Below are 13806 nucleotides of genomic sequence, written 5' to 3'. Positions count from 1 at the left end.
AATGTCAGAGGTACTGGGCTCAGTATTCCTGGCAGGAGAAAGAAAAAGTAATCAGTCATGCTTTCCCTTGTCTTGATCCGCATTGTATAGTGTCCTTGCAGAAATAAACCGGGCTTAGTGTGGTCGGTTCCCCTTCCAACCCACTTCCACTGACATGGTTAGTTTGCATTTAGTACTTATCACTGTCTAAGCTCGCCAATAAAATATGTTCAATTACCGAGTTACCAGACAGTTTGTAGACCTGAAACACTGCATAAAAAGGTAGTTGAAACAGAGAAAGAAAAGTCCAGGAGAGGAAAATGACAACGCAATCCAATTTTTCTAAAAAAAAATTGATTGAATGGTGACGCACATCGAATAAACCACAGTACATAGCTAGAATAAAATTAGTATTCCTGTCAGTCACACTCAGCAGAAAGATTTACTGGTCATATTTTTAAAATTGCATTTGATGCCTTTAAGCAACAATAAAATGACAGTGACAGATACATTAGTGACAGCCACACCATGGCCCAGAACCTCCAGTCAGTGGAGAAGGAATAGTGCTCACCACTGACTTTAAAGCAGTTGTACAAAGATTCCTCTTTCTGATGTCCTTTGCTGTCAGCTTAGTGGAACTCTTGGTGCCTAGCACCTGTCATCTCATTATCTGTTCTGTTTGGGGAGCCAATCACATTAAAGAATTCTCATCTGCTACAGGAATCAAACAGCACAATTCTAAATTTTAAAAAATATGGATTATCATATTTACACTGTGATAATGCCACATAATGAATAAGAAGCAAAGTATCAGTTGTTATTTTAATATCTTTTATATTCTGAAGAATTTATTTGAAAAATAACATGACTTAAACTGAGATTAAAATTTGAGTTTAGGGCTAGAAAGATTGCTTGAAATACCACTAAGACTTCAATAAACAAAATTTAAGATTTCCTGTGTAATCATTTCTAGTGATATCCATTGGCTCCACAGAAAATAGCTTCAAACTTCACAGTCCTTAGACATGTACCATGTCAACTTCGAAGTGTCTTTTTACATGCTGTAATAATGGTAGTTTTCCCTCAATAATCCTGCAACATATGGGTCAACATAGCCTGGATAGCTCCATATACTTCCACTGTCTTGATCATGGAATAAGAGATGATGGTAGTGGACAGGGATAGCACCAATGTGCTAGCACAAAGCACAATGCTTTTATTTTTTATCATATCTCAAAATTATGAGAGGCATAGACAGACACATATATCATTTTCCCTGGTATGAAATGTCTAAGTCTTTTAAGGTGGGGGAGGGGGGGAGGAACTCAAAGGAGATGTACAGAGCAAGTTTTTTTACATAAAGAGCTGAGGGTGCCTGGAATGCTCTGCTGGGTATGATGGTGGTAGCAAGTACAAAAGAGGCATTTACCAAGCTCTGAGATAGGCACCTGAGTACACAGACGATGGAAGGATATGGAGCATGTGGAGGCAGAAGGGATTAGTGCAATTAGGCATCATTCGCTTACCGTAGATTCCGGATTATAAGCCGCTACTTTTTTCACACGCTTTGAACAGCTTTGAACACTGCGGCCTTTACTACGGTGCGGCTAATGCATGGTTTTTTTTCATGCCGCCAAAAACATTTTGCCTCGTAACAGTAGACCAATAAAATTGATGAGTAGTTCACAGAGGTCCAATGAAATTGTACGATAAATCAAGCGCACTTTCACAATTAAATTATTGTAAATCAGTCATTTGTACTCACCCTCATCAACATGGAAAACACTCGAAGAAAAGCATTGTGCTGCCTTTATGGCAGTTATTTAGTTTATAATATTTTCGCTTAGTAATTCATTTGTTAGTATTTTCTAGTTAAAGTTAGAAGTGTTTTAAGTATATTTGTTTTCTGTACTACATCCCGGGATGCTATGACGTCACATCCGGTTTCGCCGCGTCTTGTGGGGAAAATACCGGTTTGCGATAAACGGAAAGGAGGGGGCGAGCGCATTAGACCCGCGCGATGATGCAGCTTTTAAGTTAAAGGCGATCAATAACTTTTCCTGGTAGGCTGCAGTATATATTTTTTTACCAGTCGTTAGGAGATATTGGAATGTTGTCCGTGCATTGTTCAGTAAAAAAGTATACGCAACGTAATTTGTGTGTTACCGATACGTATGTATATTTAAAAGTAGCCGTGTTACAGGCACGGTTCGAAAAAAAGCATTTGCAATATGTATTTGTTTATGTTACCATACGGATTTAATTAAAAGTTAAAAAATCCTCACGTGTAATATCTTTCTGTGTAAATATCTCATATTACAATGTGGGACACCTGCGGCTTAAAATCCGGTGCGGCTTGTACAAGTACAAAATTGATTTTCTTTCTAAAATTAGAGCCTGCGGCTTTTAATCAGGTGCACTCTGTAGTACGGAATCTACGGTAATTATTTTGGCATGATATCGTCGGCCAAAGGGATCTGTTTCTGTAGCATACTCTTCTATATTCTATGTTCTAGATTCACTTCAGGCTGTGCTGCTTCATGCACCCATGTTGAGCTCGATAGTTTCATCAACTTTGCCTCACACTTCCACCCTGCCCTTAAATTCACTTGGTTCACTTCTGATACCTTTCTCCCCTTTCTCAATCTGTCTCCATCTCTGGGGACAATTGTCTATTGACATCTTTGATAAACCTACTGACTTCCAGGAGTAGTTTGACTATACCTCCTTCCACCCAGTCTCCTACAAAAATGCTATTCCCTTTTCTCAGTTCCATTGTCTTCACTGCATCTGTTCCCAGGAAGAGGCTTTCCTTTCCAGGACATCAGAGATGTCCTCTTTCTTCAAAGAACAGGGTTTCCCTTTCTCTAAAATTGATGTTGCCCTCACATCTCAGATTCAGATTCAGTTTATTGTCATTTAGAAAACACAAATGCAATGCAGTTAAAAAATGAGACAACATTCCTCCAGAAGGATATCACAAAAGCATATGACAAAACAGACTACCCCAGAAAATCCACGTAACATTTGGCAATCCCCAATCCAGAGTCCAGAGAGGCTGCTGTGCATCAATATCGCGCTACCATCTTAGCGCATTCCCCAGAAAGGAGCTCCAATCCCACCAGACAAAACAAGACCAAAAACAAAAGCTACAAGACCTGCACAAAACCACATAGTTACAACAGTGCAAACAATAGCATAATTGATAAAAAAAAAACAGACCATGGGCACAATAAAAATAGTCCAAAGATGTTAAAAGACTATAAGTTCAAAAGAAACCACCACACAGTTTCCACAAGTCCTCAGGGTCCCCGATAGACTCTCCTCCATTTCCCAGACATACGTGCACACCCCTTCTTCTCAACACCTTAAAAGGGATAGAGTTCCTTTGTCCTCATCTACACCCCATGAACCTCTGTACACAACACATCATTCTCCACAACTTCAACCATCTTTAATGGGATCCTACACCAACACATCTTTACTTCCTCCTTCACCCTCCCCTTTCTGCAAGAATTGCACCCTCTGTGATTGGACTGTCCATTCATCCCTCCCCAATAATCTCCCTCCTGGCACATATCCCTGCGAGAGGAATGCTACACCTGCCCATCGACCTCTATTCAGTCTTTCCAGGTGTGGCAAAAAAATCCCCTGTGAATCTGCTAGGATTTGTGTATTGTACCCAGTGCTCCCGATATGGCCTTCTTTACATTGGTGATACCCAGTGCAAGTTGGGGGACCACTTTGTTGAGCATCTCTGCTCCATCTGCCAAAAGAGGAATTTCATGGTAGCCAACCATTTAAAATCTTATCCCCATGTTCGTTCTGACATGTCAGTCTATGGCCTTCACTTCTGCTGCAACGAGGCTACTCTCAGGATGGAGAAGCAACACCTCATATTCCGTTTAGGTAGCCTCCAATATGATGGCATGAATATCAATTTCTCCTTCCAGTACTTTTCTTACCTCTTTTTTTTCTTTTTTCTCCCCCTTCCCTCTTCTTCTATTCTCCATTCTGCCCTATTACCTCTTCTCCTCATCTGCCCATCACTTCTCCCTAGTGTCCCTCCTTCTTCCCTTTTTCCCATGATCCACTCTCCTCTCCTATCAGATCCCTTCTTCTCGAGTACTTTACTTTGCCACCCACCAGGCTTCACTATCTAGCATGTTTCTTCCCCCCCCCCCCACCCGTTTTTACTTGTGTCTTCCTTCTTCCTTTCTGGTCCTGATGAAGGGTCTCAGCCTGAAATGTTGACTGTTAATTTATTTTCATAGATGCTACCTGACCTGCTGAGTTCCTCCAGCATTTTACATGTGTTGCTCTGGATTTCCAGCATCTATAGAATCTCTTGTGTTTAACATCTAGAGGTGGATGGATTACTTCATTATATACATGTTCAAAATGGGGTAGAGAGACTGGGACAGTTTTCTTTAAAGAGAAGGATGAGAGGAGATTTAATAGAAGTATATATATGAGGTGTCCAGATCACGTGGATAGTGAGAAGCTGTTCCCTATCAGTGCAGAGGTTACAGACTTGAGGGCACAGGTATAAAACAGAGAATTTGGAGCAATGTGGGACCTCAGTGTGCAGTTGGATCTTGGAATCAACTGCCTGCATATGTGGAGGAGATAGGTTCCATGGTGGCTGTCAAGAACAAAATGGATAAATATACAGTGAAGAAAGGTTTGCAAGGACTAGGTTTGGAAGTAGTGAGGTGCTCTGGTAGAGAGCCAAATAGCCTCTGGTATTGTAAACATTCTAGGATTCTAGTAAAGAAAAACATTGCACTGTATATACCCTCAAGCAATTGTGTTATTGCAGCTCTTGACATTGAAAATAATTGTTCAATGAGGTGGGGTAAATTATATAAATTTTAAAAAAATCAGTTCTTCAGCAATTAATCACAGTACAAATCCAACAGTATTCTAGAGGGTCAGAAAGCTGGTGAAAACATGATATTATGAATTTAAAACACTGGGTTTTAAAAAAAATCGAAATAAGACAGATATGATCATAAAACAGGCTCCAAACCAACATTTTCCGTTAACTACTTTTGAAACAATTTGTGAAGCTGAAGGGGAGGTGAGGAAAATGTCAGTGGAATATGATTTACTGAGCAAATATTTTTTTATTTCTTAAGCCTTCAAAGTTGCTGGAAGAAACTGGCAGGAGAACTTTCTTCAGAAATAGAGAGAATTCAGGTTCTGTTGCAGTGAGTTTACATGGAACAGTAGTTGAAATACAAGCTCTGAGGAAGACATTCTTTTTGCGCCACAAAGACCAAACAGTCACAAGCACCTATTCACAAGCTTTCTGCATCTCAGCCACAACTTTCTTCTACTCTTTTTAAATAGAAAATCTTTGTTGGTTAATTTAAGTTCATGAACAGGGAGCCGGAGATGATTTCAGAAATTTGGAAGCTCAATGAAAACCTTGGAAATGTGATCGGTACAGTCTGCTGAACCAAACATCTGGACATCCAACAGAAACAATCATTTTATAATTACAGGCAACAAAATATCATGTTCCCATTATCAAACTGATTATGGAGAGAAAAAAATCTTATCTTGTTTTCAAGTAATGACAAATAAAGAAACTTTTTCCACAGTCTTCAAAGAATTTGAGGCATACTCCTAAATGGGAGCTGACAGCAAGCACAAAAGCCAGCATGCAATGCCAGAGCATTCTGTAATCTAATCAGAAACCACGCTGGTTTAGCCAGGCTCCACTAACTCATGTAATGTTTGTTAGGCTGTTGTCCAATTTCTCTGAAACCCAGTAAATAGTATTCCAAAACAACAAATTTTTGAGATTCATCTGAGCCAGCTTCTCATTGGTGTCACTACTGAAAATGGTGAGCTCACATTTAAAGGCATAGTATCCATATTAACAACCGAGGGTTTACAAACACTTGCTTCACTGAGCTTGTGTTTATGAAAACAAAAGTTTATTATTTAATTCATAGTAGTTTAAGAAGAAAATGCAAACTGATTTTACAGTCTTCTAAATTTAGTCATTTCTTCTACTCTTGATAATAAACGCAATTAATTGATATAAATCTTGCGGAATAATCTGAATCCAAACCCCCACCCCCACCACTTCAATTTTAACTGACCCTTTCTCTGCAGTTCTTTTGACAAGATTGAAAATGCTAACAAAATAACAGCTATGGTTCCTTACTTGAGATGTATCATGATTGAAGATGACAGCATTCAAGTCCCCACAGTTGTAGTGCTTGATGAGGTCCTCTGTAGTGTAAGGGGCCTGCAAGCTGCCTGCTCGGAGACTCTCATGTTGCAGAAGAGTTTGGTTTAAAGCAAAGAGAACCTGTAATGACATAAAAACACAAACACTTGTAAAGAACATGTAGAATTGGAAATGGATAGAATTTGTAACAGTCTGAGTTTGGGGCAAGTCATAAGTTGAGAACAGACAAGTGGTTTAATATGAAGCTGTGTTACTATTGAAAACCTTAGTAAGGATTGAAGCTAGGAAGGGAAATTCATAAAGGGACCATTTCATAAATGACCATTGTTACTGGAACGCAGCATCCATCATCAAGGACCCCCACCACCCAAGTCATGTTCTCTTCTTGCTGCTGCCATAAGGGAGAAAGTACAGGAGCCTTAGCACACACCACCAGGTTCACAAACAGTTATTATCCCTCAACCATCAGGCTCTTGAACCAGTGGGAATAACTTCACTCGCCCCTGTCACTTAACTGTTCCCACAACCTATGGACTCACTTTCAAGGACTCTTCACAGTTCAAAGTAAATTTTTTATCAAAATATGTATACTATATACAACATTGAGATTTGTCTTACAGGTAGTCACAAAACAAAGAAACCCAATAGAATCCATTAAAAAAGACCATCATACACCCAATGTACCAAACAAAATCATGTGAACAATAAAAGAAAGCACCATTCAGAACTGAAGATCACAAAACTGAGTGTACAGCTGCGAAGTCAGTCATCACAACAACCAGTCCAGGAGACCATTAGTTGCAGGCCACAGCCTCAGTTCAGCACAGAGGCAAGTAAGCCTCGCAGAACAGCGAGCTGAACATCAGCCCATCCCTAGCCCCTGGCCCTGATACCCTGACCTCTGCAATGTGGCCTGGTGCTTAAATCAGCCAAATGGCAGGTTGCTCCTTACTGTCAGACCTGGTGCCTGCCGTTTCGATATGCTCCCGGGCCCAGGACCCGCTGCCTCGACTCTTGCCTCACCTCAATTCTGCTGCTTCGAATTGCCTCCAAGACTGCTCCAGCAGCCAAACGTTGGCTTATTGCCCGCTCTTAGGCCCGACTGCCTTGAATCAGCCCTTACACACTTCTCTAAAACCGTCCTGCACCTTCAAGACTTTGGTTCACACCACAAAAATGTCATGTAGTACAGGCAGTTTAAAGGCTCATATCCAAAAGTGAAGTCACAGGCCAGTGATTGCACTAATCGTTTGAGAAAAAGTGTGAGTAGTAAAGTAGTTAAAATCTGTTTTTGCTGCCAGCAAGTCATCACTGTGTTTCACCAGTGCTATCTTAAACTCTTCATCTCATGTTCTCAATATTCATTGTTCATTTATTTATTATTATGTCTTTTTTTCTTTCATACTTCCACAGTTTGGTGTCTTTTGCACATTGGTTGGTTGTCCGTCCTGTTGGGCCCGGTCTTTTATTGATTCTATTGTGTTTCTTAGGTTAACTGCGTACCCTCACAAGAAAATGAATCTCAGGATGTCTGTGGTGACAGATGTATTTTGATAATAAATTTACAATGAAATTTGATTTTCATTAAACATACACTTACCATCCCTTCACCACCTTGTGTATCATTCAGATGACTTTTCTAAACAGGCAAGCATAAACTACAGATTTTGAAGGAACACATACAAAATGCTGGTGGAACACAGCAGGCCAGGCAGCATCTATGTTTCGGGCTGGACTAACTGAAAGGAGAGATACTGAGAGATTTGAAAGTAGTGGGGGGAGGGGGAAATGTGAAATGATAGGAGAAGACCGGAGGGGGTGGGATGAAGCTAAGAGCTGGAAAGGTGATTGGCGAAAGTGATACAGAGCTGGAGAAGGGAAAGGATCATGGGACGGGAGGTCTTGGGAGACAGAAAGGGGGAGGGGGGGAGCACCAGAGGGGGATGGAGAACAGGCAGAGTGATGGGCAGAGAGAGAGAAAAAAGAACAAAACAACTAAATATGTCAGGGATGGGGTAAGAAGGGGAGGAGGGGCATTAATGGAAGTTAGAGAAGTCAATGTTCATGCCATCAGGTTGGAGGCTACCCAGCCGGTATATAAGGTGTTGTTACCTGGTACCTCCAACTTTCACCCTGCCCTCAAATTTACCTGGTCCATTTCCGACACCTCCCTCCCCTTTCTTGATCTTTCTGTCTCCAACTCTGGAGACGGCTTATCTACTGATATCTACTGTAAGCCTACAGACTCTCACAGCTACCTGGACTATTCCTCTTCCCACCCTGTCTCTTGCAAAAAGGCTATCCCCTTCTCACAATTCCTCCGTCTTCACCGCATCTGCTCTCAGAATGAGGCTTTTCATTCCAGGATGAAGGAGATGTCTTCCTTTTTTAAACAAAGGGGCTTCCCTTTTTCCACCATCAACTCTCCTCTCAAACGCATCTCTCCCATTTCACGCACATCTGCCCTCACCCCATTCGCCCGCCACCCGACTCGGGATAGGGTTCCCCTTGTCCTCACCTACCACCCCACCAGCCTCCAGCTCCAATGCATAATTCTCCACCATCTCCAATGGGATCCCAATACCAAGCACATCTTTCCCTATCCCCCTCTTTCTGCTTTCCGCAGGGATCGCTCCCTATGCAACTCCCTTGTCCACTCGTCCCCCCCCATCCCTTCCCACCGATCTCCCTCCTGGCACTTATCCTTGTAAACAGAACAAGTGCTACACCTGCCCTTACACTTCCTCCCTCATCACCATTCAGGGCCCCAGACAGTCCTTCCAGGTGAGGCGACACTTCACCTGTGAGTCGGCTGGTGTGGTATACTGCGTCCGGTGCTCCCGGTGTGGCCTTTTATATATTGGTGAGACCTGACACAGACTGGGAGACTGTTTCGCTAAACACCTACGCTCGGTCCGCCAGAGAAAGCAGGATCTCCCAGTGGCCACACATTTTAATTCCACGTCCCATTCCCATTCTGATATGTCTATCCATGGCCTCCTCTACTGTCAAGATGAAGCCACACTCAGGTTGGAGGAACAACACCTTATATACCGGCTGGGTAGCCTCCAACCTGATGGCATGAACATTGACTTCTCTAACTTCCATTAATGCCCCTCCTCCCCTTCTTACCCCATCCCTGACATATTTAGTTGTTTGTTTTTTTTCCTCTCTCTCTGCCCATCACCCTGCCTGTTCTCCATCTCCCTCTGATGCTCCCCCTCCTTTCTTTCTCCCAAGGCCTCCCGTCCCATGATCCTTTCCCTTCTCCAGCTCTGTATCACTTTCACCAATCACCTTTCCAGCTCTTAGCGTCATCCCACCCCCTCCGGTCTTCTATCATTTCGCATTTCCCCCTCCCCCCACAACTTTCAAATCTCTTAGTATCTCTCCAAGACTAACCCTTTCATTTAGTCCTGACGAAGGGTCCCAGCCCAAAACATCGACAGTGCTTCTTCCTATAGATGCTGCCTGGCCTGCTGCGTTCCACCAGCATTTTGTGTGTGTTATTTGAACTTCCAGCATCTGCAGATTTCCTCATGTTAGATTTTGAAGGAGAGGCTTTACTGGTCATTTGAACTACAGAGGCAGACAATGCCATCTGCATCAATGTTCTTAAAAATGTAACATATCTGTGTCAAATATGCTACCGATATGTACCATAGATGTTTACATATAGAGATAACACATCTTACATCAGGCATGGGAAGAGAAAGATGTTCTCAAATTCCAGTGCCACAATCATTGCGGAATCAAACCATCACCCATTTTTGAAGCATGGACATTCTATAAATCATAGTTTGAAATTTAACCTGCTGCAATGCAGTCTTTCTGTGTTGTACCCGACGCACTTGTGAGGGCTTATGCACTGCATAGGCGGAGTTACTTTCCTTAATAGTCATCAGTGGAAGATAGCTGGGAATTACCTGGAGCAGGGAGGTACAGATGAGGTAATTCATTGAACTGAATCCTCAGCCACTTCACTGCATGTATGGCCATTATAATTGTGACATAATTTTAATCATATAGTCCACCACCTACTGGGCACGGTCAACAACCTCACCATATGCAACTCCACACACAAAGAAGCATAATGAGTTTGCAGCTGTCCTCCATCAATCCACTTATTCTCAGATATCATATATACTCTCTTTGTTCTTTCCAACTCTCTTCCACATTCTCTGCTAATGAAAACTGGCTTGTTTCCCTCTCTTTCCTGGCAAGTGCTCTCAGAACTGAAAGGTTGACTGTTTCTCTTCCCACAGATGCCGCCTGGGCTGCTAAGTGCTTTCAGCATTTTCTGTATCTGTGCAACAGGTAACATCTCACCAAAGGTCAACTCAAAAAGGCCTTGGAGATAATGCCATGGGACCATCCTCAAGAAAGAAGATAAACTCACCTCTGGTGCCTATATAATGGTCTCCTTACTGTCAGGGACAGGGAAGGCCATCACTGATGCTTTCCTTAATCTAAAGGTCATAAAAAGTATTCAGCAACTCAGAGTGTGGATCCTTTTATCTGAAGGTATTAGGTCTGGAAAATGCTTCTCAAATGTGGCTGGTTCCAGCAATTCATTTCTGTTCTACAAGCTGTCATATGAAATAACCATTTCCCCAGGAACCCATTTCCATTGCATACTGGGATAAAGTAAAGTTGGGCCTTTTCACCATCTTTTTCACTATTTCTCATCTCAAGATGTGCCTCACTTCGAACATGATCCCATTGCAATGAAGCTAATATTCAAGATGAATAGTGAACTGTTCAATCTACATTTCTTCACTTAAGAACCAAGCTCACTCCAATGTTACCTATTGATTTACAGTACACAGATAACACCTGCACATATTTGCATCTGGAGGCTGAACCCTGAGCCATCATTGCCTTGTTCACCAAAGCACACAAGAAAGGCCTTTGACTAATATTCAAAAACTCAAGTACTTTACTAAAGCAGCACACACAAAATACTGCAGAAACTCAGCAGATCAGGCAGCATCTATGGAAATCTCTGGCTAAAGAAATTCCTCCTCGTCTCTGTTTTATTCTGAGGCTGTGCCCTCTGGAGATGAGGAGGAATTTCTTTAGCCAGAGGGTAGTGAATCTTTGGAATTCATTGCCATAGATGCCTGTGGAGGCCAAGTCATTGGGTATATTTAAAGCGGCTTCCATTGAGGATATAATGAGTGCAGTGGACAAAGGGAATACGTAGATTTTGTATACTTGGATTTGCAGACAGCGTTCAATAAAGCATCGCAAAAAAGACATATCCAGAAGATAAGGATGCATAGAGTTGGTGGTAGTGTGTTAGCACAGAAAGAGGGTTGGTTAATCAAGAGAAGGCAGACATGGAATAAATGGGTGTTTCTCTAGTTGGCAATCAGTGCTGAGCAGGGTGTCACAGGGGTCAGTGCAACTGTTCACGGTACTGTATACTTTTACGATTTAGAAGAGGGATTGAGTGTAGTGTATCTAAGTTTGCTGATGGCACTAAAGTGACTGGAAAAGCAAATTGTGCAGAGGATGTGCAAGTCTACAGAAAGATACAGATACAGTCCTTTGCCTACTGTCATTTTATGGACATACAATCAATGTATACAAGCTATCTTATGTATTTATGTTTATTGTATTTTTCAACTAATATGTTCTTTATTTTGTTGCAATACTTTTGTGCTACATTGGATCTGGAGTAACAATTATTTTGTTCTCCTTTACACTTGCGTACTGGAAATGACATTCAATAATCTTGAATCTTGAAACAGCCTATTCCCTTAGGCCTTGAGACTACTGAACTCACTGCCACCACCCAGGTCTTACCATGTATGAAGTGCCAGTAGTGTTATACTGTTTACTTCTTAACTTGTTACATAAATTTAACATTTTACAGTGGATTCCTGTAATTAGGTCACATTGGGCTCAAATAAGTGCTGCCCCAATTAGCAGCAGTTTCATGGAAATAGTTAAAATGGTATTGAAAAGACAAATTACCGTTAAACAGGGTATCAAAATTATGTACCGTAGATGTCGGATTATAAGCCGCTACTTTTTCCCCACATTTTGAACAGCTTTGAACACTGCGGCCTTTAATACCGAGCAGCTAATACATGATTTTTTTCATGCCACCAAAAACATTTTGCCTCGTAACAGTAGACCAATAAAATTGATGAGTAGTTCACAGAGATCCAATGAAATTGTACGATAATTCAAGCGCACTTTCACAATTAAATTATTGTAAATCAGTCATTTGTACTCACCCTCATCAACATGGAAAACACTCGAAGAAAAGCATTGTGCTGCCCTTATGGCAGTTATTTAGTTTATAATATTTTCGCTTAGTAATTCATTTTCTAGTTAAAGTTAGAAGTGTTTTAACTATATTTGTTTTCTGTACTACATCGCGGGATGCTATGACGTCACACCCGGTTTTGCCGCGTCTTGTGGGAAAAATGCCGTTTGCGATAAACGGGACGGCGGGGGGGGCGAGCGGCGGAGCGGCATTAGATCTGAGCGAACGCTGCTTTTAAGTTAAAGGTGATCAATAACTTTTCCTGGTAGGCTGCAGTATATATATTTTTTACCAGTCGTTAGGAGATATTGGAATGTTGTTCAGTAAAAAAGTATACGCAACGTATATTTAAAAGTAGCCGCGTTACAGGCACGGTTCGAAAAAAAGCATTTGCAATATGTATTTGTTTATGTTACCATATGGATTTAATTAAAAGTTAAAAAATCCTCACGTGTAATATCTTTCTGTGTAAATATCTCATATTACAACGTGGGACACCTGCGGCCGAAAATCCGGTGCGGCCGAAAATCCGGTGCGGCCTAAAATCCGGTGCGGCCTGTACAAGTAAAAAATTGATTTTCTTTCTAAAATTAGAGCCAGCGGCTTTTAATCAGGTGCGCTCTGTAGTCTGGAATCTACAGTAATTCAATGAAATACAGAACAAATGAGAACACTACCAATACAACTGCAGTATTATTAAACTGTATTAGTTTGTAATAGTTATCAGTGGAGGAATTCACCTAGTGTACATTGATATGTTCTTTCGATTGATTCTAAATTAACAATTTCAGTACAAATGTCTAATGCAGATAATGGACTGCCTCCATACAAGACATTCAACAAATCTTCATTTCCATTGCAACATTCAAGATGATCTTGATACCTTGAAATTCTTAGTAGTTCCTAACTTGATGATGTAGTAAAATCGTTTAATCTTTACTCCTGGCTGTATCTGGCATCTACAAGCCTTAATGCTTGAAACTGCTGTGCACAAAACAGTTCTAAATTGCCTTAATGCTTACTTCTCACCAACTATCAGGGACAAAAATCACTGCATTTTGAGAAGAAACATGCAAGTGGCACTACTTAAAAACTGTTCGCTATAAGCACAGTGGTGTCTAATTAACACACAAGTGCATGTGACTGACACTATTTAGAAACTGTTCATTTACAGTCTCATGTCCCAATTAAACAGGATAGTAACTGAAGAGCATCCCAGCTATTTCCTTGATTAGTTTTTGTTCTTTAAATGTTCTCCAGTGGTTCCCCAATTAATCAATGGTCCAATTAACCTGAATCCACTACATATATTCATTTGTGGTAATGTTACTTTATGTTC

The 13806-nt window shown here is 41.2% G+C and overlaps 1 protein-coding gene across 1 annotated transcript in view; it reads right to left on the bottom strand.

Annotated features, from left to right (window-relative positions):
• The window catches only part of trabd2b (TraB domain containing 2B), a 399481-nt gene that overhangs the window by 209601 nt on the left and 176074 nt on the right, over positions 1–13806 (bottom strand). Inside the window, exon 3 of the mRNA XM_073063044.1 lies at positions 6161–6307. Coding sequence (XP_072919145.1) covers positions 6161–6307 — 147 coding nt within the window. The remainder of the gene's footprint in view (positions 1–6160; positions 6308–13806) is intronic.

Source organism: Hemitrygon akajei, chromosome 12 (genome assembly GCF_048418815.1).
Source record: "Hemitrygon akajei chromosome 12, sHemAka1.3, whole genome shotgun sequence".
Lineage (NCBI taxonomy): Eukaryota > Metazoa > Chordata > Chondrichthyes > Myliobatiformes > Dasyatidae > Hemitrygon > Hemitrygon akajei.
The sequence above is the reverse complement of the archived record's forward strand: the minus strand, read 5'-3'. Positions and strand labels throughout refer to the sequence as shown.